General features: G+C 40.4%; 1 protein-coding gene across 2 annotated transcripts in view; it reads right to left on the reverse strand.

Annotated features, from left to right (window-relative positions):
- The window catches only part of RSPO3 (R-spondin 3), a 58,509-nt gene that overhangs the window by 13,274 nt on the left and 18,426 nt on the right, over nucleotides 1-26,809 (reverse strand). Inside the window, exons 2-4 of one of the 2 annotated variants that reach the window (XM_040059302.2) lie at nucleotides 13,668-13,859; nucleotides 11,970-12,116; nucleotides 9,428-9,625 (exon numbers count right to left, since the gene is read on the reverse strand). In XM_040059302.2, the coding sequence (XP_039915236.1) occupies nucleotides 9,428-9,625; nucleotides 11,970-12,116; nucleotides 13,668-13,859 (537 nt within the window). Of the gene's footprint in view, nucleotides 1-9,427; nucleotides 9,647-11,969; nucleotides 12,117-13,667; nucleotides 13,860-26,809 lie in introns of both variants that reach the window. The other variant, XM_040059301.2, reaches the window with a different exon arrangement.

Here is a 26,809-nt window from a genome sequence, read left to right on the forward strand (position 1 = left end):
GAACACCAGTTAATCCTTCTCATTTTGAATTTCAAGGAACTAAAATTAGAAAATTTAGAAAATGTTTTTTTCTGAATTTTGCATGGCTGCCACATTTTTAAATGAAGAATGTTGTTTTTTTTCTTCTAATATTTTTTTTTGTCACTGCAAAATTGCTTCAACAGAAATTATTGAAAGCTAATATTTGTTTGCATCTGTCCTTATTTTATTTTTTTCAAGCCTAATTATAAAGCAATATGCCCCTCATGGACCATATCTGCATCTGTTCTTAAAGTACACATTTTCATTGGCAGAGAGATGCTACTTTATACTACTCATGAATTAGCAAGAAAATCCAGCCCTGTACTCTTCCTGTAACAATTATTCAAAGCTGGTGGATGCAAAGAGAAACATGAACAGATATCTCTGCAATGCGAATGACTGCACTGGACAAAAAGCATGAAAAGTTGATTTCAGTTCTTTGACTCAGGCCCAAATAAAAGACTGAGCTTGGTAAATGACAGCAGGAGGCCTTATACTGATGTCAGTGAACAGAGATACTTGGATTTGTAAATTTGCTCTGTAAATGGGCAGTGTGCTGTATTTTTGTGGGAGTTTTGCAGAAGGCAACAGGCAAGAAAAAGTTTTGTGGAAATTTTGTAGCCATTTTATAAATTCTTATCAAAGAATTATCTAGTCCCTTACTTTTCTATGGATCTGAGCTACTATACTTAGGCTGGCTCTGATGATTGTATGTCTAACCTCCTTAAAAATCTTCCATAGCGGTTCCCACCACCTCTCTCCCGATCTGTAGGATCTCTGAGAATATCACTGGATGTTATCATCTCGTTGGGAATGTCCTGATGCTTCCTTGGACCTTTATAACACAAGGTTATGGCAGCAAGTGCTTAACTTCATAACTTCATAATTTCATAACTAAACTTCATACCCTTTTCAAAGTTTTGAAGGTAAAAGAGAGCTGGGAGGTGGCAGCCGAAGCAGACCAAAGGCTACATCAGGTGTCAGAGCTGGCAGCGAGAGTGAGCTGAGAAGAGACAATGAGGCACGAGATGCAGAGACCTGGGTGGGGAAAAACAAACTGAGCTGCCTGGGTGGGGAAGAACAGGCAAATATCCAGAGAGATGAGGAGAAACAGCGGCCAAAAAAGTGCTCCTTTGTTTTCACTTTGTTACAAAGGAATGCTGAAAATCCCTGCTTTATGGTTAGATCCACAGTATTCTGAAGTCAATGGGATTTCAGTGCGTCTTGGATCAGGTCCTTTAAAATAAGGGCAGCTGTAACACAATAATGAATGTGTGCCATGCTGCCCATGACTGCAGTGTTATAACAGCATTGCTATACATGGAAGTGTTCCATAGCCCAGGATTTAGCCGATTAAACAGTGCTGGATGTGTCGCCATTAGACTTGAAACATCCACAGCCTGATTTACTCTGTAGCTCACATACCTCAAATGTTTTGCATTCTTGGCCTAAATTTGATAGATGCGCTATCGAACTTCTCTCTTGCATTTGTTCCTCTTTCCAGGACACTAAGGTCAAAATAGTGAGGTATTTATGTCTTCAGGTGGCAAGAGCCAGGTGGGCCCTGCTCCCAGCAGCCATGTCCCTTCACATTTATTTTGTAGCAATATTGTCCAAAAGTGAGAAAACAGCCTGATGTAATGGCTGCTGAAGTGTCAATGAAAATAAGTTGCCATGTATACCACTGTGGCACACATGCTGGAAGAGCCTCATTTCCTCTTTCAGCGGTGACAAACGTGTCTCTTCCTCAGAAAGAGCTCCTTTCGAAGCATTAACTGTGAGTTGTGATAGAAGACCGATGTGGGGAGAAAGATGGTAATGCGAGGATGTTCTGGCAGAGGAGGGAAGGGGTGAGGCGTAGGGGAGAACCACACGCTGCTGTTTTGCATGTGGTCTCTGCCCTGTGGCATTGAGAGGGGAGGGCAGTCAGTTCCTGTGTGCCTCTCTCTGAAACAACGGGAAGTCGCTGAAGGTGAAGGTGCCATGAATAAGTTGTGCCACAGCTGTTCCCAGCTGTGCCAGTGAGGAAGATCAGAGACTAGGCAGAGTCCTGCATGTCTGCAGAACATAGCTGGGAGTTTGTTTAAGGACTCTGTTTGACCTGCCCTCTTCCCCAGTGATATCTGCTATGGAGGAAATAGCCTCAGCTGGTTCGGTGTCAAGCCAGAAGGTGGACCTGGGCGTTGTGGGGAAGGAGCAGACCTCTGCCTTCTTTACTTTTGCCGAATAGACACAGATGCGGATTTCACTTTCTGAAGCTGGAGCTCTCAGTCCCAAACATTTTTTTCAAGAGGGAAGAGTTTAGGCAGATGCTGGAAATTTAGTGCTGAGTGAATACCCGATGGATACTTTGGAAGGGGGAGGAAGAAAGGTTCTTGAGGGATTTGTATTCCCTTTTCTTTTCCTACAAAGCTCAGGCATCTAAAATATAGTCAGCTCACCAATTCTGGAGCACAAGGAGGCACCAAAAGGGAAGATCAGAAGAGAAAAAGAGCTGATTTCTATCCCTTATTTGGTTTAGTGATCTGAGGAGGACAGCTCTCACATTGTTCACATTTTAATAAAAGAATGCAATCAGCTTTTTTTCTCAGTCACTTCCCTTACAAGAACAATTGACCACATACTTCTGTCTCATCTTTGACACTATTCCTGTTAATAAGAGGTTGATGATTTTTATCATTAGCATGCCCAGCACATTTTTTACAGCTTGCTCCAGAGGACCTCAGGGCATCTGAGTCACCTCCCCACTGCTCCCAGGCTCCCCAGGACAGGGAGGAGGTGGCAGAGAGGAGCTAGCAGGAAAGGAAAGGAGAGCATCTTTGTGTCAGCCCAGCACCTTGCGGGTCTTAAACTAACTTTGATATCTGAGGGCACAACCATTTTCACTGGACTGTTCATCAAGATGCATATTATTCAGAGATCACAACCTTGGCATGGTGCACGTGTACAGAGGGTGTGCATTCATGTGTAGTACCATATATACTGAGGCACACTACTACCTGCTTGTGTGGTTCATGAACTGGGAGGTTTGATGAGAATTTAATGTTCACAGTAGCACAAACAAAACAGCTTGTAGTGAAATAAAACATTACTAGTAATTAGTTCAGATTCTAATGTCTCTGTTTGCAGGTAGTAACTTGGTAATACTTTTGACACGGCCTATGATCAAATCTTGAAAATGCTACAGGGCTAAACCCAGCTTTTTCTAGCCTTTTCAGCCCATGATTTCTAGTCAGTACAGCATCTACTATTAGTTATTTTAGATTCACAAATCATTTTGGCTCATTTTGGCCTTATTTTTCCCTCTGAAGCCTATTCACCCAGATCCCTTCTCTAGGTTTACCAGCCAGTGGCAGTGGCAGCCGGGTGCTGGCCATGCTCTGCCTCGCCTGGGGTATCCCCAGGATGCCATTCCCCTTCGTGCTGCAGCTAGTGGATTCCCAATCTCAGCAGCCCTACTATTGGAAGCTGGAAATGTGTTAAAGTTAAAGAGTCAAAACCCTTGCAAGGAAAGGAAATGAGAAGCCCTCTTGGCAGCAACAAACGGAAAATAAACAACCAAACTCTTCACAAGACAGATTCCTCAATTATAGTAACTCAGGCTCTCAAAGGCCAGAGTTAGGACCCATTGGCATATGCAGTATGTAAACACAGGGATGCAGTAATTAGCTTCGTGTTCATTTTGAGGTTTCAGAAGTCCTGTGACCTGCCATGGAGTAAGGTCATTAACCATAACCACACTGGTGACCTTCGCACAGGACACCCCATCTCTCACAGTTACACGAGTGAACTGTGTACTGGGATGTCTCCCCGGCTCACATGCTCCAGCCCTCTTGTTTTAAATTACACTGAACTATATATGAGCAAGAGGATATGACTTGTGGCATGGGCTGTGATAGGAATATCTTATTTTCCCACATAGCCATGCTTAGGACTTAAACGTGATTAAGTAAAAGTAGTCAATACCAGAAACATCTAAAATTATCGTCCAATTTTTTAAATTTTTTTTTCAATCAGAAAAATATTAGTTTAAAAATAGTACACTGAAGAATTACTGAAATGGTGTGGGCCTCCATTGCCTTGGAAAGAAATTTTTATCTTTGGAGTATGGAGTGTATAGGGACAGACTTCATTTGAATAAGAAGAGGTACAGCCATTACTACACATTTATCAACATGACAAAATGCCTCTCTAACCTGATTTTGCCAAGACTAGGTAAAATTAGTATTGGACATGAGTATTTTTAAAATCCAATTTTTGTTTTACGGCTGACCTGTGATTCCCCCGAAATACACTTGTCCTGCTCAGAGTCCCTCCTCACACCCCAGCCAGTTGAAGACTTCTTCAGACATGACCTGATTAATATGTTTAGAAGCATTATCTGGACATATAAGAGGTAGAAGAACTAGTACAAAGGAACAACAAAAATGAGCTGAGTCTCAGTTCTCTAGGCTATTTAATGGAACCTGCAGTTTTATATTCACATGTATGCCATACAGTATAGAAATTATTACTTTAATTTATTTACCCCAAATTTATACACTTCCTCATTAAAACTCTTTAGCAACAAATCCTGTTCCCTTAGTTCCCTTCGGTTCACCAGTCTGCATCTAGAATTCAGCTCCTCATCTCAAAGGCATTTGCCTCTCTTATTCCTGCTGTAAAATTAAAAAAAATCATAGCATAGTGTCTCTATTCTCCTTAGAGCTTAAACCATTAACTGACAAGCTACCTCACCTCCAGGGAGTTGTAGTCTTTTGATTTTTTAACTAAAATTATCCCTCTTCCTCTCATAACATATTCTGCTTTCAGACTGTACAAGGTGACAATTGCTGCATTCCACAGTGAAAAAGAAACATGCTATTCTACATTCACCCTCCCAAGTCTTCATGTCTAATGCTTGAAATTTTGCCTGTCAGGAACAGGAACTTTCTTTGGTCTGTATTTGCACAGAATGGGACACAATTAAATTTATATTGCTTCTGTCCTCTGAACATCTAAACATCACCATTGTGCAAAAATTCAATATAAGAACGAGAAACAATTGAAATGTATTTATTTGCTTAAAATAATGCAGCTGTGTAGCCAATGTCATCTATCTATTGGTTTGCATAATACCCAGATTTCTAAGGTGTCTTCCTTGTTCATAACTAATACTAATTTTGGTGAGTGCTTTTATTCTCTTCAAACTGAGCAAAACAGATTCTCTGAACATACTTGAAATTGTCTGATCTCTGAGGGGGTTTAGTTGGGACTCAACAGAAAGTCATATGGTGAATATTCTCTTCTTGGCAGAATTTGTCATGAAAACATGCAATTCTTTCCCCACAAATACTTTTGTATGCAGAATATCGGAATTTCAGAGTATTTGTCGTATTTGTCTTACGTCCAGTAAAAGTCAATCTCATATATTTGCACACAGCAGTCCAAAGGGACTTGTGTTAGGCCAGAGCACATTTATTAAGGCAAAGAAATAATATTGATGGATACTTTGCAGTGTTTGAGGAGCTCTGAAAGTTTTCCTTTTCCAGTACATCTATGTGCCATTTGCCATTAACAGACATGGCTACAGGAAACGTGTCTCAATTTTTATATGTCCATGAAGGGTAGAAGCCAAGAATGTGTTAAGTGTGAGAAGGTAAAAGTTACAGTACACTGCGCTGGGTGAACAAAACAAAAAGTGTGAGGGAAAGAAAGGAAGAAGAAAAAATGGAACTTAATATCATATAGACATGCAGACTAAAAGGAATGCACCATGATGGGATTAAAAGAGGAGAATGATGAAATAAATCACAGTAAGGTTTGGATGGCGCTGAACTACAAAAGGAGCATGTGAAACACATGGGAATTACCATGTCAGATCACACTGGGATCAACTAATTTAGTGCTAAAATAAGTAAAAAGGACCTTTTAGGCTAATTGAGCTATTTGTATCCTCATTATTCCCATTTGTTTGTGCCCATTCTGAAAATATTAACATCTTCTCACAGTAAAACATCATTGTATAGCCAGTGAGGGGAAAAAAGGGTTGCAAGGCACCTCATCATCTTCAATGGCACACCAGCAGATGGAAACAAGCAAAGAAAAAAGGCCCTCTTCATCTGCTTTATCTCGTTTTGCATAGTTGTTCCAGAGACATGTCCTTGCTGCTGTGCGATAGCAGCGCCTTCACTGAGTAACATCCTGTCGCTGACCTCAACGTCTCGAGCAAAGTCATTGAGGCATCTGTGACGAGCACACCCCGTCATCATGTGGTCTTTGCCCTAAATCCCTCAGCCACAGACATCTATCCAACATGGAAACGGCTGAGAGTGACCGAGCTGACCCGCTCTTCATGATCATGGAGAAAAGATTAGCAGCACTGCTGGTCACTGCCGGGTCTGCTGCAACACTTCAAAAGCCAATGCCATGGAAGTTCAACTCTAAAGCAATGCCTGAGTGGCCACAGGGAGTTGTACAGTACAAAGGACCCTTTTCAATATTTCTCAACAGTAAATACAAACTTATTGACTTTCCCTTTCCTTTCAAGTGTTTCTGTTGTCACCTCCTTCTGCTCTCACTGACAGGGCACAGCTAGCCTAAAGAACAGAGCCTGGCTTGCTCTCTTGGGCAATTGTTCTATTGTTTAAAGGGGAATAGAAGTTTCTTTCTGTGTAATAAGTGACAGTAGCAGTAGGGAAGATATGTTGTCTCGAGATTAAGTTGGAAAGCTTTGTTTCCCCATTTCAGTAGGAATAGAAGGAAAACTTAATAGCTTAATTCTTACCTTCCTACTTGTCACCATAATTCATCCCTTGAAGCTCTTTTAACCTGATGTTTCATGTGTGATATTTCTGAGTTTATTAGGAATTATATTTCTTAAAAAAAAAAAAAAAAAAAAAAAAAAAAAAAAAAAAAAAAAGTTCATCTCCCTGAAGCAATGAATGTGAATGGCAAAGACTTCTGTGAATACTGAGAAGGTGAATGTCAGAACAGAAAAAAAAAAACAAAACAAAACAAAACAAAACAAAAAAAAAACTCTCAGACACATACAAATCCCAAGGGTACAGACAGAGTGGGAATGCAGGTTCCACCTTTGAAGGAATTATAACTGAGCATAAAAGAGGCTAGAATATGGTCTGTGACTTGCTCAAAAGAAGGAAAAAAGCCCACCTTTATGCATATTGCAGAAAAGAAAGAAAGAAAAAGATTCATGATTGTGAATGAATTCTTGTGGTGCACAGTATTTTTCAAGTATGGTTTGGCTCAAATCCCATAAAATAAGAATGGATAGCAAAATACGTGAGCAGTTTCTTCTAAAGTTCTTATTACACAGGAACAGCAGGCATTTCTCAAAGAGAAATGTCTTGTCCAATCTGAAGTGTCTGCCAAATTGCTATAAGCAAACACACAATGTCATCGCCTCGATTTCATAGTCCAAAATTACAATTCAATCCTATATTTCCATCTCTGTCAAGATGCAGGCTTTGGTAGGGAAAAAAAATTGACTCCTTCCCCAGTTACAGTGGGCAAGTGAGAGGCTGTTTCAAGTTGTGCCACTGTGTAGGAACAGAAGCAAGCATGGACATTTTGAGCGTAGAAATCTGCAGGATTTCTAGAGGAAATCTGTAAATAGGTTGTCTTGACTGTGAACTTGATGCAGGTACACCTCTCTACCTCTTCAGGACACTGCCTGACACAAGGAGGAGGAGGTGATATCTATGCCCTATTGATCAGTAGATCTACCCAGTTCTTGGGTGAGGAGGAGTCACCCGTAGCTATCTGGTCCACAGGATCCTCCTTCTAACCATAGAATCACAGGATCAGAGAATAAGCTGGGCTGGAAGGGACCCTCAAGGATCACTAAACCCAACCCCTGGCCCAGTACAAGACACCCCAAGAGTCACACCCTGTGCCTGAGAGCATTGTCCAAATGCTTCTTGACCTCTGTCAGGCTTGGTGCTGTCACCACTTCTCTGAGGAGCCTGTTCCAGTGCCCAACCACCCTCTGGATGAAGAACCTTTTCCTGATGTCCAACCTAAACCTCCCCTGACACAACTTCAGGCCATTCCCTTTGGTCCTGTCACTGGTCAGCACAGAGAAGAGATCGGGGTCTGCCCCTTCCCCTCACGAGGAAGTTGTAGACAGCAATGAGGTCTCCCCTCAATCTCCACTTCTCCAGGGTGAACAGATCAAGTGACCTCAGCTACTCCCCATACAGCTTCCCCTCAAGGCCCTTCACCATCTTTGTAGCCCTCCTTTGGACTCTCTCTAACAACATTATTGTACTCATGAGCTACTTCCCCAGGGAATGAGTCAACCTTCAAAAGGATTACAAGATCCAAGACCCTTGAGTGTTTCCATAAGTCATATGCAGCAACCCTGGCCATCATTCAACATTGGAACAGAGGATTATTAGTTGTACCAGCAGCTACTGCCACCTCACAGACATTCACATGGAGGGGCAGCTGCTCCACCTCTTCCTTTCACCCTCAGAAGGGGTGGGAGGAAAGAGATGAGATGGGGAATGGGGAGAAACAGAGAAAATGGGAGGAATGGAGAAAAGGAAATATTCCATAGTTCCCCCTGTGTCAACCAGAGTAGCTTCACTGAGGACAGATCAAGTAACTTCCCCTCTGCAAGAAGGGGAGAATAATCAAACAACAGTATCTACTGGGTGGAATTTGTGTAAATAATCATTTCACAGACTCTTTAAGCATCTCCCAGTCTTAACACGTGTGATGCCATTCCCTCACTGCCATGCTGGGGACTCCAACAAGCTGCTTTGGCTGGAGGGACAGCTCTGCTGGCAGTCTTGCTTCTTTGGTGAAACCACGTGGACCTTCCCTTGTCTGCCATGCAACACTGTGATCTTTCTCCCTTGCTGGAACTCGATGACCCAGGTGGAGATGGCAGGATCAGGCTGTGTTGTTCAGCCAGAGCTAGTAGGAAGAGTTCAGGCTGGGAGAGAGGCCACAGCACTGCATTTACAAGAGTTCAAATCTTACTTGTAGGGAAGCATCAAATAGGAATTGGTTTGGAGGAATCCCTCTGTTGAGGCATGAAATTTGGCTGCCTGATACCCAACAGACAACACCCACCACAACATGTTTTATGATGGATCTTTTTGTTCTGAGCACTACAATGCAACTTTTCATCTTGGCATTTCTTTCAGCAGACGGAACTGGGAGACAAACTGCCTTCCCTTTCAGCCCACCCTGTCTTCTCTAGATCACACAAAGCACATTTTTTGAGCAGTGTTAGGTTTTTATTTACTGCAGGCAAAGGCACAATTCTCTCCAGCCCAAAAAACACCACATCAATGGCAGCTTTGGTGAAGCCTGAAATTGAGGCCTAAGAATTCAGGTGCGAATTATTAAACAAACACAATATCAATCTCATATTATGATGATGATAACTTGGTACCTTTTCCTTCCTTCTGACATCTCTTTCTTTGTACAATACATTTTCTGCTCTCGGTTGTAGGTGGGCAAGGATTTCCCCTTGCTGACGGATGCTGTACGATCTCTCTGATCCTTACTTCATTTCCTCTTTTGAAACCACAAGTTTTTCCTTTCTTCATGCAAGGGCTCCATGGACTCCACTCACTAGTTTCACAGTGCACTGCAATAAACATAGAACAAACTGAACTTGACTAATGTATTTTTGTATACAGAATACAAATGGTACATTATTTTCATTCTGCATCAGTCAAAAGGTGGCAAAAATGAATGGAATTAATTAGTGGTGAGTTGCAGCAATGAATTGACAGAAATTGGACTGTTAAGGATATACAGTACAAAATAATGTCAAATAATTATGTCAGTTACTATCTTCTACTCGCTGTTTTGTAATTCCATTCCTGAAACAATGCAGTAACAGCACAACTGGTCTCAATGAAATCAGTTACTGGGGTTTGTTCTGATTTGGCTTTGGTTTGATGGAGGTGTAAATCCTTTTAGCTTCAGTGGAATAAACTTTGGTCATGCCTGTGTGAAAGGTGAGTGAAGTCATTGGGTCAAGCTGCTGCAGCTTGTCTCAAAAGTGGAAATCTGGAAATTGATTGCTATAAAGGACCAACTGATATCAAAAGATGTTACATTAGGAGTCAAGTGTCTTTGGCCACCTAAAGAGGCATCATCTGTAGCATATACAAGCTGGGAACAGGAAAAATAGAGGAGAATTTGGGTCAGTGTGAGGTTTCAAGCTTTCCAGAATGGTGCAGGGTATCTTTTCTCAACCAGAGTGATGTGAATGTGCATCCTGTACTGTTTGGAAGTCAGAAGGAGTGTAATTTCACATTTGTCCTAAGAGCGTAAACAAAAAATGGGATTAACCTTGAAAGGTTAATAATATGCTTTTAATAGCTATCCTTCTCTTATGTCATCTCACTATCTCTTGAAAAAAAAATAGTAAATATATATATATTTACTTTAAGTCCAATTGCATGCTTAAGATTGTAAGTCACCACTGAAGAAGGAAAGACTTCCGGCCCCTCTATAAGGAGGAATAAGTAAGTCAACATTTTTCCAGATCCAGAAATTAATTCTGAATTTTCTGAAACCCAGAAATACAACACACTTAATGAAATCTTGAGCCTTCCTCCAGTGGATTGTCATGTGGGCTATTTTTTCATGTTACACTGGAACTCTTCTGTTAAAATAATTGGCTTTCATGTGGATAAAAACGTTCTGGTTTTACTCCAGAGCTTTAAATGACTTTTCCTATTTGAGATTGACTCATTGTTAAAGCAGCTGAGTCTACAGCAGCTGGAAAGAGCCATCAAGAAACAAAAATGATCCCTTGAATTTCTTTCAATGATGAAAGTCTTTGCTTGAAAATAAAATAATGAAAGCCTACACTACCACCTGAATTAATATATACTTGAGAAGGAAAACACCAAACTATCACACATTACTTTTATTCCTGTTTTACTTCCCCTCCAAAACACTCTATGCCAGAGAGAGCTATGTGCATGATACTGTGGGGAAGGTTTCCACCACGGCCAGACTGTGCCTCAGAGCTCCCTGGTTGCTGGTGGCTGAAGAGGTTACTGCTTGCACTGCAGCTCACAGCCCTCAGCCACCACAATTCGCAGCCAATGTACGAAAATAAGCTGAACCCTGCCACAGCTTCGGTGTGCCCATGGTGGGGGATGCTAACTGCAGCTGTTCACAGGCAAACATATCCCTTGTTCTTCTGTTATTTGGAGGGGTGGCAAAGGGATGGAGCAGACAGTTAGGAGTGGTGACCTCCGAAATTGCCCTTGTGTGAATAACTGGAGCTTTTGAGTCAGAGGCTGAAGATACAAAAGCAGGTCTCTTCTCCACAGCCAGTGAGTCACAATGATGTCAATCTCACTCCTTCAGTGTCAGTTACACCCTATTTGGTGTTTTATTTTAACCCTTGTTTTCTGAAGTCAGGTGATTATGCACATGTACCATTTTGGAGATTGGAGAGTTTTGGGGGGATATTTCCTTACTATATTAGTTTCTAGCTTTCACCTTTTAAAAGGTAAGCTTCAAAATGTTGTTGTATGCATGCTCTGAAGGCTCAGGTAGTAAAAGAGAGCTAAAGAAAAGCCATTAGTATTTTAATCTTTTTTAAACTACATGTGGAATCTGACTCAGGGTTTTTGAAACTTTGAGGTTAGTAGTGCTGCGTAACACTGTAACCAAACAAGAGATGTATGTCTTGCTACCTCAGGGCAGACCAAACAGGCCGTTTTCCTCTGGCAGAATTGCCCTTAGCATCAAAGCTCTGTTTGTGGGACACAACCAAGTTTGTGCCTCTTGTGAAGCGGCAGACTTGGAAAATACCTTAAGTTTTTTGTGCTGGGGAATACATCTTGTTATAAAGAACATTTTCATTTTATCTTGCACTTCCTTGGTGTTGTAACTGATCATGCCTTCCTTAGATCCCACACCCCCTCTGAGAAAACGAGGCAGGACATGGGGAGCAGACTCACCGATGCTAGTGCACTCCATCGTGTGGTTGTTGGCTTCCAGCCCATCAGGGCACTTTTCAAGGCACTTTCCACTGTATAAGTAAAACCCACTTTTACACTTTGTGCAGAAGTTTCTGGTGAAGCAGGTATCACAGTCAGCTTTACATTCTGAAATGCAAACAGTAAACAACAGCGTTGTTGCATTTTGCCACGAATGGCCATGAGCTCTCTCACACATACCAGAATCACACAATTCTAGCAATATCAGACAATCCTCAAAGGAAGCAAATTATGCTAGGTCTTCTTCCTGGCCCATGAGGCCACATGGCAAGACCAGCTGCAAGTGACCCTTGCGTGGGTGAGAATTCAGAAGGGATGGCCTGATGCTGAACAGCTTCACACTGCTAATCTTCCTGGAGACCTGTGCAAATGGCAGGGAGGGCACAGCACATGAGAATAACACTGTTTGCTTCTGCCCTACACTGGCACCACACAGACACTAATTGACCCCATGGGCCACAAGTGCTGCGTCAGCTCCACAGTACTTATCTCCAGGAGATAAAAAATTTTCATCCAAGAGGAAAAAAAAAAAAAAAAAAAAAAAAAAAAAAAAAAAAAAAAAAAGGCAAGCCAGAATTTAGAACCTGCTTATGAGTGGTTTTGATCAACATATTTTTCTTTTTCTTTAAATGATTCCCTGATGTTCAGTCAGATGTTCTGATGTTCTGTAGCATCTAATGTATTCTCTATATAACTACCCAAATTTGCATTGTTGATATATTTCCCAGTTCTCAGAAATTTTTAAGAGAAATGCATTAAACCTTATGTATGGCACGGCATATGTTTGATATGCAAGGCCACACACTGCTAAAAAGTGAGCAGATACTTTGCAGCGTCAAGTTACTCTGTAAGACTTTACTCTGGGGTCCATTCATTAAATAACTTTTATTACCAGGTAAAAACTGGGAGAGTTTCTTGGCCATCACTCAAATGTTTTTATATCACCTGTGGGATTAAAAACAGTGAATTCAACAACAAAAAGAGGAGTGGGGAAGGACATTACAATCTTTTCCAGTTCATTTATGGTTCAAAAATCCATAGTGGGGTCAAAATGTTGCCTGAGCAGTAAAGAATAAAGTTGGCTTCTCTGCCCCCCAGCCTGAAGACAACACAAATCGGCAAATTCCCCCAAATCAGGCTGAAACGTGGCCAGCTGAAGCCTGGCCATCTTCTACAAACATTCAGAGGATTACAATGAGTGTGAGACAAGCTATAAAGAGTCCAGGGCAAACCACATCTCCAAAGAATGCCACCTGCCATCTTCTCTCAGTAAGGGCAGTGGGATAAACAGCTCCAGCCACCAAGATTCAGCATCTCTCAGTCCCCTCTCTCTCTTCAGAGCTGCCAGCGTTCTCTTGCTTCTGGAGGGCAGTGCCTGGTGCCCACCAGCTCTTCCCCTTCACAAGGGGATGTAGAGGAGGAGGAGGCCATCACCAGGGTTCTAGGCAGGTCATTCATGCAGAGCCAGGATCCCTGAGCTTTAGGCCACTTTGGGGTCCTTAACTTCTTGCTTGGGTTAATGTTTAATGCAATACTACAAAGAACTGAATAAGGACACGGCCTGTCCCTCTCCTTCTCTGTTGACTTGACTCCTAAGGAGACACAGCATTCAAGAGAGAACAAACAAATCCATGTGCATCCCCTTTCCCCAGCACTTACTTGCACACTTATTAATGTCAGGATACCGTGTCCCATAATATCCGCTTGGACACGAGGAAAGACATACTCCAATCTGTTTCATGCCAATCCTCTCCAGAACAAAAAAGAGCCTGGGCTTACATGACAGGCATCCGTTGTAGTCAGAGCATGTAGCACACCCTCCTTGGCAACCCTGGCTCACGTTAGGATGCACTGAGAAGAAAAGAATTAAAACAAACAAACAAACAAACAAAAAACTGTGAGAGAACAATACATTAAACAAGACCATGAAATAATGGTTCCTCTGCACTTGGAAGGGTGGGCCATCCATCTCTCTGACAGCTCTAAAGATTGCTTCATTTTTCCTTGTGTCTCTTATGACCTGAGTTGTCATTTCAGAAATTATTTAATCTGCATAAAAATGAGAAGCTCAGCTGACATCTTCACATCTTGCAGAAATAGCCAACAGTAAATGATCTTTGAAATAGATTGTATGGAACACCAGCATTCTAGAGAACATTCTTTTTTTTCTCCTGATTTTCAGGGGCTTTTCTGCCTTGTGTACACTTGGCTCAGCAGATAAATACATGTTCACTTACTCTTGCTTTTCCTAGTTGGATGATTAAAAATCATTCTAGTGTACAATTTCCTTCATTGACTAAATGCCATTTTATTTGAGTTCTGCTGTGCAGGAATAAGATCTTGGAAGATCCTTGTAAGATCTGATGATACTTTGCCTTAAAAAAAAAAAAAGACACAGGAGAGCCATCCTTCTCACCCTCCTTCATTCCCTGGAATGTTCTCTCTGGCATGTTTTTAATCTCTAACAATTACAACCTGATGTTTAGACTTAACTGTGGCATTTACTCTGCTCCAGCCTCAGCATGTAGCACAGGTAGGATTATATTTGCCTTTCAATTGAATTGTTCTAATTCTTCAGACAAGGAAAGCGAAATTTATTACACTCACTGCCTAACTTCTTTTGGGGCTTCAGGATAGCAGGAAAGTAGCAGACATTAATCTGCTTTTCAGTAGCAGACATTAATCTGCTGTGTGATACACTGAAGTGTGTTACTTCTCAGTGGTAGGGAATAAAGTTTTGCATCCTCCAGTGCTTTAGAAGTTGTTACCTACTTTTAATTCCTTCTTTCTTGCTTTATTAAATAAATTGAAACTAAGAAAATAATGAAGCATCAAGTAACTCCAGACCCTGTGCCCCCTCTTTATTTGGCCTTGTCTTGCATGAAAAAAATGGTTATTTTTTTATGTGCAAGCTTTATTCTCTCAACCTAACACATCTGGTTGTATTTCATATATAGAAGAAATATAGTTCGCATTTACATTTGTAACTTGTATTTATAAATACTATTGGCTTCCTGTTCTGCCTTCTCCTCAGGCCAGTGATAACTTTATACATATGCACATGCCATGGAGTGATTGCCTATTTTAGTGCTTTGATTTTATTTTGATCTGCAGACACTGCTAAATAGCTTGCACACACAATTAACTTTTTTTTTTTCTTCGACTCCTTTCTATGGAGCCCTTGGAGGCAGACCAGGAGTCCATATGAATCCATGGCTTACATGCTGAGGAGCCACCACTGCCTGCTGCTCAGGAGAGGGTTACCTGGCAGGGAAGTTCAGGAACACCTCTGTACTTTGTTCACTTACACTCTCAGCAGAAAAGACATGATCCATGAATGGGAAAAGTACTTTTCTATGCTCTGAGGTTTCAATGACAAGTCATTTGATTTGAAGAACCTCAAAGGGAGGTTCCTCTTCCTCTTTCATTAATAAAACGAGGAATGAGGGTTGTTTCTCTAAGTAGGGCTGGACATACATAAGATGTACCTTGCTGTGCACAAACAATTTCAGTAAGAACACAAGAACTCAATTCTCTGTGCACCCTGAGGCACTCATTTTGTAGCACAACCCAGAATAAAACGTGCTTACGATGAGGACACACCACCATTAAGAGAATAAGTGACATTCAGCATAGTGAGAAGTTGCAACCCCAATTCAGTTACCATATTTGCTTTCACTAGACTCTCAAAATACTGAGTGCTTATTAAATATAACATTTTTTTTCCTGAAAATATTCCAAACATACAGAGCTTATTGATTTTGAAATTAAGAGCCTGGAGAATTTTTTCTTTTTTAAGTTAAGTAAATGAAAACATCCTTGTCTCTCTTTCTCCTCTGTCGTGTGGCCCTTGTATGAAACTACTTTAAAAGGCAGACACAGTAATGTGATCTAAGAAGCTGACATTATTTAAAAACTATCTGTGACTTTCCTTCATTAAGTCTGACAGTTGGATGAAAAAGCAGCTGAAGTACAAAATATTTGTCATCAAAGCTGCTATATAAAATATGGATGATCACTTTTGACGGGAAACATATTATGTGTGAGCACCTGTGACACATCATTATGAATAGATTCTCTTGACAGAGAAAACATTATGTGCAACTGCTCTGAGGTCAAGATGTGTGTGTGAGCCGAGACAGGCAATACTTTACTATTGAAATATGATAATTCTCTATAGCTAAGATCCATTAAATGGCAAATTTCCATCTCCCCTTTAACTCCAGAAGTACTAAGTATAAAATAAAATGTACTCCTAGCCATTTTCACAATTTCTGTCTCCTTTCATTCATTCCAGATACATCTCATACAAATAACACAACAAAAAAAGAAAGCCTGTAGTTCCAAATGGAGAATGTTATTGTTAGTGTTATTGACCAAGGAATAGGATAAAATATGCAAGTCAAGCTCCACTGATTTGATGTCATGTTATAACTAACTCTGTCAAGCAAAATAAGCTCCAGTTCTTGGAAAGTCTTAAAGAAAAATATAACTGAAAAGTCAGAATTAATATTTTAAATGAAGCACTTTTTTTCTCTTAAAAATGACAAAAGTGATGCACTTTTTTGATTGTCTCTTACTGCATCTGGCATTTCTTTGAGTGTTGTATCTGTGTAATAAAATAGTCTCTCATTTGTCTTGCAAAAAGGGTAGACCCTTATTCCAGCCCAGGTAAGAATCAAAGCAGGGAGGGGACAAGCTGCACGCTCCAGAAACTAGCATTCTTTGTAAGCACTGGGCTTTGCCATTGAACCTGGGAGGAAAAAAATTGTGGAACAAAAATATTTCTGCCTAGAGAATGAGATAACGTGTTTGAAATTAGGCATCTCCAAGCCCCAGCTGAAGATCTTGTTCTTGTTACTCCTCAGCCTCCTCCTTTCTCTCGTTCAGATCCAGATGCTTGCCATATCCTCACAATGTATGGGCCAGTCCTTCCCCTGCTGCAAAGACTGGGTGGGACTGAAGGGATTTCAGAATCCATTCAAACTTCTGGGTACAGAACTGGCCCTTACTCTTCCCTTCTCATTGCAGCAAGTTGTTAGTACCTGCAGATCTCAACTGCTTCAGCAACTGCAACCATAACCCCAAGGAAGCAACCATGAGTTTTACTTCTTTTCTTCCCCCATATCAGACACTGAGCTCACAGTTTAAGTGATGTGCCACAAGAAGCTGAAAACATAAACCCCATCTGGTGAAATCCAGTCATGGTCTACCAAGAGAAAGCATTACTTCAAATTTCTATACTCAGGCCAACAGTAGAAATGGTTAAGTAATGTATATCCACATTAAGAAATGCTTTGAAGTGAAAAAGCAGGTGATAAAGCACTAGGAGAGCACAGACCACTCCTGTTAGCCACAAATTATATGAGGTAAGAGGGATGAAGTGAGATTCGGTGCCTTGAGAGTTGGGCACTGTGGCCTTTTGGGTTAGACACTGGCTGCAGAACCAGGAGGTATGGACTGTAGCTTTGCAAATATGTCCAAGAAATGCTCTTGCTAAATACACTTGCTTGAAACCACTTGATCTTTGGTACAGCCTGCTCCATTACAAACACAAAAAAGCCAAAATATAAAAAATTCTCAACAACATTCAGAACTGACTCAAAGAGGATGAAATAATCTGTGCATGACCCTACTAACCATTGTGTGCTTGCCCTCTTATATCCACTTTTTGAGCACAGTGAAATCATAGACTCTCAGGGATGAAAAATGCAGCATATTAGTAGGCAAAGCAAATGGGAGTGCAGAGACACAGACAAGTTCTTTCTCAGCTCTTACACAATCAGCCAGAAGTGATACAAACTACTCATCTGCAGACTCGCAACTGGTTATAGGTCCAAAATCTATCCCTTCTTTTTTTCTTTTTGTAAAACCTGAATACTGGAGATTAGAGAAGACCCTAAATGAATGTTGAATTCCCTTCTCCTGTCTGGCTTTAAGCCCTTTTTTTTTCCCCAGAGGCCTCTTTTTGTGCAAGCCGTTTGTCCAGTTAGTAGTTTTAAGTCTCATTAGCAAATGAAATCTCAAACTTTCCAAAGCCCTACTCTGGAAACAATTAGTCGTGGTCTCTGTTAAAAACCAGAAAGTTAAGGACAAGGAGCTGAGTTTGAATCTGAACATTCGTGGACAAGAAGCTAGATTTTGACCATATGCAGCAAATAAATTCTAAGCCTTTGCAATGACATTTTTCAATCAGTTTTACTCCACGTATAGATTAAAATCTATGGAATTCAAAAAAATATGGAAACGAGAAAATGGAGGAGAAATCCAGCTAGGCATATGTTCTGACAGCTGGGGGAAAACACAGGGTGGAAGAATATTCTTTGACCATTTGCCACAGCTGAGGTGCACTGTCTCTTCACCACTCTTCAACAACAAGACGTCCATTTAGAGGTTTGCTCTTGAAATGGATGTGCTAGGCAAATGAAATCCATCCCTGCTGTTGTCCCTGGTTTCTCAGGCTTGCACGTTCTCACAGGAAATATTTTCATAGCAGAGCTGCTCTGGAATTTGGCCCTCCCAGCTGGGCTGCCCCTTGCCGGGAGAGCCAGACTCACCTCAGGTTTTACCACCAGGGAGCACCCACACGGACATTAGCCCTTGTGGTGGTGGGGATTTGGGATGGGAAATCCCATGGGTTCTCATGTCATTTGATTGCTTTGTGCGCTCACTCACGTTCCTTTCTCTTTCCCTTGCCCAGTGAGAAGCAGCTGCCTGTGGTAGTGGCCTGAAAACAATACTTCATGTAAAGCAGAACCACTCTCAGTCAGGCAGACCATCCTTTAGGCAAGCGCAAGGACCATTTGGCAGTCAGCTCTTCTAATGAGAAAGTCATTAAGGAATTCAGTTTGCAATCCACAGCGTATTTCCTCAGACTCTTTCTTGGACAGCATTCCTTTGTGTGGAAATGCGTTAGAGGTTGGACACACAATGGTGGGGCAAAACGCTGAACTGTCGTGTAGGCAATAGGCTGTGCAGGGCAAGGACAAAGCCCAGGAGTGGTAGCACAGCCCTGGGAGAGCTAGTATGCATGGGCTTGATAAATCGGTGTTGTCAGTGCTAAACAGATTGCCAGCCTGGGCCAAGGTGAAACCTGAATTCAGTCTTGCAGGTTAAGCTCTGCTTGATCACCAGGCCTTAAATTACCTGCAGGGAGGCAAGAGACTGGATGTGCTGTGATGGGGGAGCAGCTGGGAAAATAAACCTGTACGTGGCAATTACTAGGTTGGATTGGCAGTAAGTTTTCTGAGATGCAACTGGATCAGTGGTGATAGCTGAGGAATGTGGACTCTCTGTTCAGCCTCCTCTGGATCTACAGGAATCTGAGGCACCCTCAAAAGAGGCAAAGAGGAAAAATAAAAGTCAACATGTTAAAAGCTTAATGTCTTCCGCTTCTCTTTGTGATTTGATGTTCACAAATATTTTAGGACTTCTTTCTGAGAGGGTGGTAGCTCCTCCAGAGATTTGCCTGACTTCTATTTTACTTCAGAGTATTGCTGCCTCCTGATACACAATATGTAGCAAAGAGGATTCCCAAGTGTTTTCCTATGTTTTGAAGGAAAAAGATCTTATACGAAACAAAAAAATTTCCCCAAATATCTGCCTGGCTTGACAATATTTTTCTCTTCAAGAGGCACTGCACATCTGAGGGGAAAAAAACCCAACCTATTTTATTCACCAAATGTAAAGACTTGTAAAAAGCAACAGAAACGTGAGTATGGGATTGTTCCACAGTCTCAGGGAATATTTGTAATTATTTTGTAGTGGTGTCTATGAGCAAGGAGGCCCTTGGCCCAAATGGTCAAGACCTCACTGGGAATTGCCTCATCATTATTGAACACATGTCTGGCAGAGTGATCCTGAAAATTAGGACTACTGGCAGCCAGAACACATTTCCCCTGAATTCTGTTAGAAAGAGCATCAACAGGCTGAAAAATCTCACCAGGGGTGCAGAGTTTTATGCAGTCTCCTAGCATCTTCAGCACAACAGAAATCAGCCACAACAACCACAAATGCCTCCTTGTCATTCCAGAGAGTTTTGTAAATAAACTGAAAAATTCTTTTTGTGGAAAGAGAAGGGAAATTGACTTTTTTTTTTTTTTTCCCCACATACTATGGAGCACCACCAACATTCAAGGATCCAGGAAGTTTAACCAGTATAGAAACCAAAGAGGATCCCTGAAAAAATTGCCTTAAACACCTGGTAGTGATGGTGAAGATAGGACCAGATCATGCAATACTTTCTCACATCAAGTTCTAAATCCTATAAGCAAATACAGATATTACCTTTAGAGTCAGCTGTAGTTGTTTCCAAATACCCAGCTTTCAAGACTATACATTATGAATTTTTTCTAAAATGTAAACTCAATTGCATAATCTCCATCTTATTGTCTAGATAAAAAAAAAAAAGCTGCTATAGAAGGGTAAGTAATTAATCTATTAAAAGTAGTAACCTACCAATTGTAGTAACCTAGTAATTCTGTGACCAGCTGTGTTATGATAGTTGTCAGAAACAGCTACTTGCAAATAAAGCATCTGTGCTCAGATAAAAAAGGAAAGAGGTTATATTTGATGCACATATAGACAGTATTTTAATACTCTAGTCCTGCAAGCTGCTGTCATGAAGAGCCCCAGCTGATTTTATACTCCTTGTATGGACACAGACACTGTCACTGTGAGTCCCTTGACTCTCCAATCTCTTCCCTTCAAGTGATGCATGCTTCTACTGAGTAAAGAAGAAAAATGTATAGTGTACAGGCTCATTCTGTGAAATACACGGTCTTTCTGCTCGGTAGTAACATTCCATCTCCCATTTTTGTATTTCTAACAAAGGTTGTGAGTGTTTATGCTACCCTGGTGGCAGCAGAGCCTGTACCCCCCACACCCCATTTGCTTCTCCTGTTTTGTTCTCCTAACACACTGGAGACTTTTATTGTTGCGTATTACACAGATGCTCGTGTATTTCCAATCTGTATAAGGATCACTCAGCTCATACTGTCAGCATTACACAACTACAGTAGCATTTGCAAGTTTCTCATTTCCCACAGGGTCTTTTGAGACCAGAGTTTTTCTCTCAAAGTTTTGTTTCAGAAACCACAGAAAGAACAGCAGGATGTAACAGATTTTACTTTCCATGCTGGAGACTAGGGAGAAGGGTTTAGACAGCAAAAGCCTGTAATCCCATGTCGAAACTATGATTTTCTACTACCATGTTTACAGTATTAAAAAATTAATAAGCCAGACAGCAAGCCAGCCCACTGCCTTGGCGGTGCTCAGAGCAGCCTTTGCTCAATTACTTAATATCCTCTCAATTTAATGTATTTTCCTAAGTGGAACTGATCGAAAATTTGTACTGAATGAAATTATTTCTTTCTGTGTAATGATTAAATTCATACCGTACTGAAGCTAACTGGAAGCCCCAAGTATGGTTCTTGCAGTAGAACTGTTCTGGATTGACTTCTGCAAACATTGAAATGAAACATGTATCTTTAAATTCAAGACTCGCATCAAGATTTCAAGTCATAGTATAGGTATTAAGGAGTATCACAGTGCTGGAAAAATCTCTAAAAATTGTGTTCTACAATTTGTAGCAACAAACAACTCTGATCTTACATTCTCCTGAAGGAAAAAGACTAACTTCTCCAGGCTGTCTGGACCATCCATCTGCAAGTGACATAAAATACTGTCCAAAATTCCAAGTTGAAATTAATGATTGAAATACTAGGTCTAGCGACCGCCTCTCTGCTGCAGTGCTATGTAGCAAGACTCAGCAAATGATGATCCCACTGTTTTCACCTTTCCCTCATCTCACTGGGACTCATGATAGTCTAAAAGAGAAAGAAGTCAAAAGTTTCTGACTGCAAAACATGAACAGTATGATGTGAAATCAAATTCAACTCTGGTGGAAAACAGTCAAGAGTCATCGTCACCAGTCAGCTTGGACTCCTCACTGACAAACCTCTGGGCCCCTAAAGTCAATGGTAAAGCTCCTGTGAAGAAAATGGTGTGAGGATAATTTGTTAATCAACATTAGCATAGTCCATGTCCAGTTTGGAGCATAGTTATCTGATTTTTAGAGGGCAATGTGATTGTATGGCCTGTTTAGGTTGGGATTAAGTAATAGGATGAGTAAGATTTAAATAGGCATCCAATTCCTGAGGAAACTGACTCAGTTCAACAGCTCTGTGTGCCTGGATTTTCTAGTGAAGTAACTATGAATGGCACGTAGTTAGGGCTTGCTTTATCACCCCTTCTGCGTGCTGCCCTCCCTTTGAAGTCTGAGTCTTTCCCTCCCAACCAGCTTCACTGCCGCACACACTGACCCACATGAAAGAAATTTAGTGCTCACTAGGAGCATCATTCACTTCCCCAAAACCGTAATGCATCTGACATCACTGCAGTGACACACAGCAGGCAGTTCACTGTTCAGATACAGCTATGCTACAAAGTATTTGAGCTGAATTACTGGGGTGCTTGTGACGAAATCAAGGCTATCATACATTTTGTGCTAAAGCAGAGAAATAGTTCATTTTCCCTCTGGTGATTCACCACCACTTCCCTGAGGATTTGCACACCAGTCAGGTCAGTTGATTGCAAGAGAAAATTAATTGAAATGAATTAAAACTTCTGTTTGGTTTTGATTTTTTTTGTTGTTTCTGGTTTTTTAATTGATGTAACATCTGTAATAGTATGTTTGTTATCCCAAGTCCAATTAACAGTATAATGCTGACACACCAAACTGTGTCAAAATATTTGGCAAAATATTTCTATTTCTGAAGAGTATCATAGTCTAATGGAATTTTATTCCATTAATAGCTGCCATTAATTTTAAATAGCAAGAGCAACATTGTAAATGTGATAAGGAATTATAAGATTTAGAATTTCAATTTAAAAGCAAAAATAAATTCTACAGTAAAAAAATCCCAAAAAACTGAGGCCACCTATTGACAATATTAGGTAAAGAAAAACAAAACCTCATAGCCCAATAATTATGTATAAAATCAAGGATTAAATATCTAGGAAACTTTGGGTTAGTGTTACGAGACTTATTAAACACTTTATAGTCAGAGCTGCAAAGTCAATGGTTTTGAAGCCATTTTAATGTTTCTGAAAAATAGCAGAAAAAAAAAAAAAAAAAAGGCTAATTTGTCTTTAAAATTTGTCTCCAGCCCAAACAGAAAAAAAAACCACCTCACATTTGGAAAGATTAATGGCCAAACTATGAACTATAAATTTTAAGGATGACTTTTTTATTTGTCTAATATATTTTTTAATATCACTGATGCACATTGAAAATTACATCTGACACTTTTTATGCACAATTGAAGAAATGGTCATAAAAATATACTTTGGTTGAAGTATTTCACTGGTAACAATGGTAGCCGTCTCATAATTTAGGCTGGATCAGAGCAGCATCCTGAGAGTGCGTATTTAACCTTGCTCTGCACGTTCAAGTACAAATTTGTAAGACACATCTTCACAACCAAGCTCTCACACAAGAAAATGATCCATTTACTATTTTGTGGCCTAAGAGAGCTGCTTTTTCAGGTCAGATACCTTAGCCAGCTTGCAAAATATCCTTAGCACTTTGCAACGTGCTCTGTTGAAGAACATTTTTCTGATAACTCCAGTAATGAGGAAGAGAGGACTGTTTGGTTCTGTTTTGTCACGCTGTAACTTAATTAAGTTAAGCTGATGCAGAATGAATGATAGAAATAGAACCCATTATTGTAAATAGAATGGCCTAATATAAGTTATACCAACAATTAGTTAGGCTTCAGTGAAAACCCAAAATCCCCTAGATATTAGAAAAACATGAAATCACAGCAGTTATTTTTAAAGCATCCAATATGATGAATATTTGGCAGCTCAGCTGGTGGCTAGTGGCTTGCCACCACGTTGGGCTGCCATGAGACAGGGCTCGGATGTGAGATGACCGCAAACAACACCACTCAAAATGCTGGGCTGCTGCAAGAAAATTGTGCTAAAAAATGTCACAAGAAGATGCCAAAATGGAATAAGTGAAAGAAAAGACTGAACTGTGCCCTGGAATTAAAACATCCTCCTTAACTGGCTCCTTGACCTCCTGGACTTGCACAAAGTAAGTCAAGCCATTTGTCTCACAGAGGTAGCAAACTGCTACCTCAAGTACCCAACAAGCATATGCTCCTGGTGACAGCAATCAAAATCATATGTGAAGGGATCCAGTCCTGCGTCGAATGACGGACCCGGTTATCAATTTGTAATCTGTAGATCACCAGATCTCTGCATCATTTAAAAATCAGGAAAATTTATTGTGATGGTGTCAGTTTTGCACTTCCAAAGAAAAAAAATATACGTAATTCAGCACACATGAAAAAGAATCCATGTGGAAAAAGGTAAAAGGTACGGGTTGACTTTAAGCATCTAGTTACTTTGTCTTTCCCTAACAGTACGACTGAATTATATGCCTTTGAAGAAAGTGAGATATTCTTGGGTTTGAAGGTTGATAAAGTTGGCTGGTTACGGTCACTTTCTAGCTCTGTAAAGTACTAGAATCTACATTTTCAGATCTAGGGCATCCAGTGAGACAACTAATCTCCTGCTTTATATATATACCCTCATTTTCAGAATGGCTGCAGAAGATGGAGGTGGTCAGAGGTCTGAAAATGAAGCAATTTATTCAGGAGTCCAATCAAAGAATTGCTACTTCACTTCTAGAGCCAAACTTAGTAAATTTGGCTTTATCATCTTTGAGCTTCGATTTTTTTCATCTGCAAAGGAGAAATGATACCTATCTCTTAGGATTGTGAGGTGTTTAATTAATGGATATTTACAATACGTCCTCAGCCTTGGCTGAAATTTCTGGCTCCTTTGCACATGCAAGCCTTCATGAGAGAGTCTGTTCCTGGCATCACATTAAACCTTGCTTTATAGAGGGTTCTCTCATATACATCAGATTGTTACGGGCGCAGCTATTGAATCATGGGTGCAAGTGTGGTAACAATTTATTGTAGTTATTCACACAACATTTACATGCACCGATTTCAAAGGCGGACTGAGACAAGTTGAGAAGCCAGTTCTTTTAACTTTCTGATTTCTGCTCTGTGACTGAAGAGATTAGATTATTGGAAAACATGCTATTAGCACTGGCTTACAGCCAAAGGGTCTGCTATGGATTCTGCAAGGGGTGCTGTACTCACTGTAAATGAAGGAAAAGAGCTGGGTAAGTTACTCCAGCAAGGAATGTTCCCTTTGGGAATTGTCCACAGCAAACGAGAGCTGTGGTTGGTGAGCAAAGAGCAACAGGGAGAAGAAAAAATAACAAAAAAGATCAGAAATTTCAGGGAAATAAAGGGCTCTTTTTCTCCTCTACACTGAGCACTAAGTTAATAAGCTTTAAAGTTTCTTGATCCCTTTTATGCTACTTTCGGCCTACCCAGACCAAACTGGGGAAAAAAAACCCATATAATTACCATGTAAGCCCATGATTAAATTCCTCCCCATTCAAAAAGCACATCAGCATATGATTACCTACACACATATGTTACAGACCCCTTGACTTCAATTAGACTTAAATACCTGATTAAAATTAAGGACTCGTTCTTGAATGGAGGCTCTTGTGCTTAGAACAGACACTTACCTTCCTGAATTAGGCAAAAGCCTAAATCCTAACATACTAAATTTGGAAATAATGCCTTGAACTTCTCAGTCATTAAGTAATTCAAAATCTAAACATTTCTATTTTTTAGCTTCTCAATAGTTTTGGGTAATTATGTATTACCCAAAAAATCAATTATTTTCAACATAATGACCGCATTTTCATGGTGTTCCAGAGAGCAAAACCATTATTCTTTTCTCCTTATTTTTAGAAGATTGGAAAAAAATTCTCTGCCCTAATACTGAAGAGAAAAGCATAGCTCTGTGAATTCAAAGGATGTATGAAAGACTTCTAGCACTACTTTATTAACTTTTTAAAATTAATGTTCATGCATTTTAAATCACTGCCATTATATTGGGGAGTAAGATTCCTACAGTGTTTGGACTCAGCAGCCCTCTTCCTTTGTGTCTCAGCAAGGGACTCAACAAAGATATTAATTTCAGTGCTTTTTTTAATATAAAGGTGTTTGACTTTTAGTTTACTAAATAGTTTTATAAGGGGCTACTAAGCTATATCCTCACAGGAAAGCAAACAGATTGCTTTGATTCCAGTAAGACTCAAACCAGTGTCCTATAAAAGGAGAGACTCAAAGCCTGTTCATTAATCTCTAAAGTATCTTTTTCAGCTGAAATCTGCTGTTTGCTTTGTAATACTTTCCATACCAACATCATATGTAACACTCCATGTGGAAAAAAGCCAGTACCACAAAGGTGTTCTCACAGAAAATTAGAAAGAGGTGTTCAAAGGCAAGCTAAATAAAAAGGAGGCCAAATGATCAGGGAAAACATTTACAAAGTTTATCACGTAAATGGGAAAAAGAGAATAATTAATGCGAACTATTGTGATTTCAACCATCCATAAAACCCCTGAGAAAATTATATAATCACATAGCAACAGCAGCAGTAAGACTCCAAATATATGTGTAGTTCTGTAGGACTTTTCACCTTGTGGTCCTCAAAGCACTTTATAGCAATCAAATGAGATGCAGCTCCATGATGTAAGTAAATGCTTTAGGGGCCATATTACCTTTAACAACAGATGTTTGGAGAAGAATGGGAAATGCACTGCCTGTCTGATGGCTGCTATAACCAGTCTGAACTGAGACATTCGGGAAACCTCTCAGATTGAAGCTGTGACTCTCGCCAGCAAATCCAGATTGGTT

This window comes from Hirundo rustica, chromosome 3 (assembly GCF_015227805.2).
Source record: "Hirundo rustica isolate bHirRus1 chromosome 3, bHirRus1.pri.v3, whole genome shotgun sequence".
Taxonomy (NCBI): Eukaryota; Metazoa; Chordata; class Aves; order Passeriformes; family Hirundinidae; genus Hirundo; species Hirundo rustica.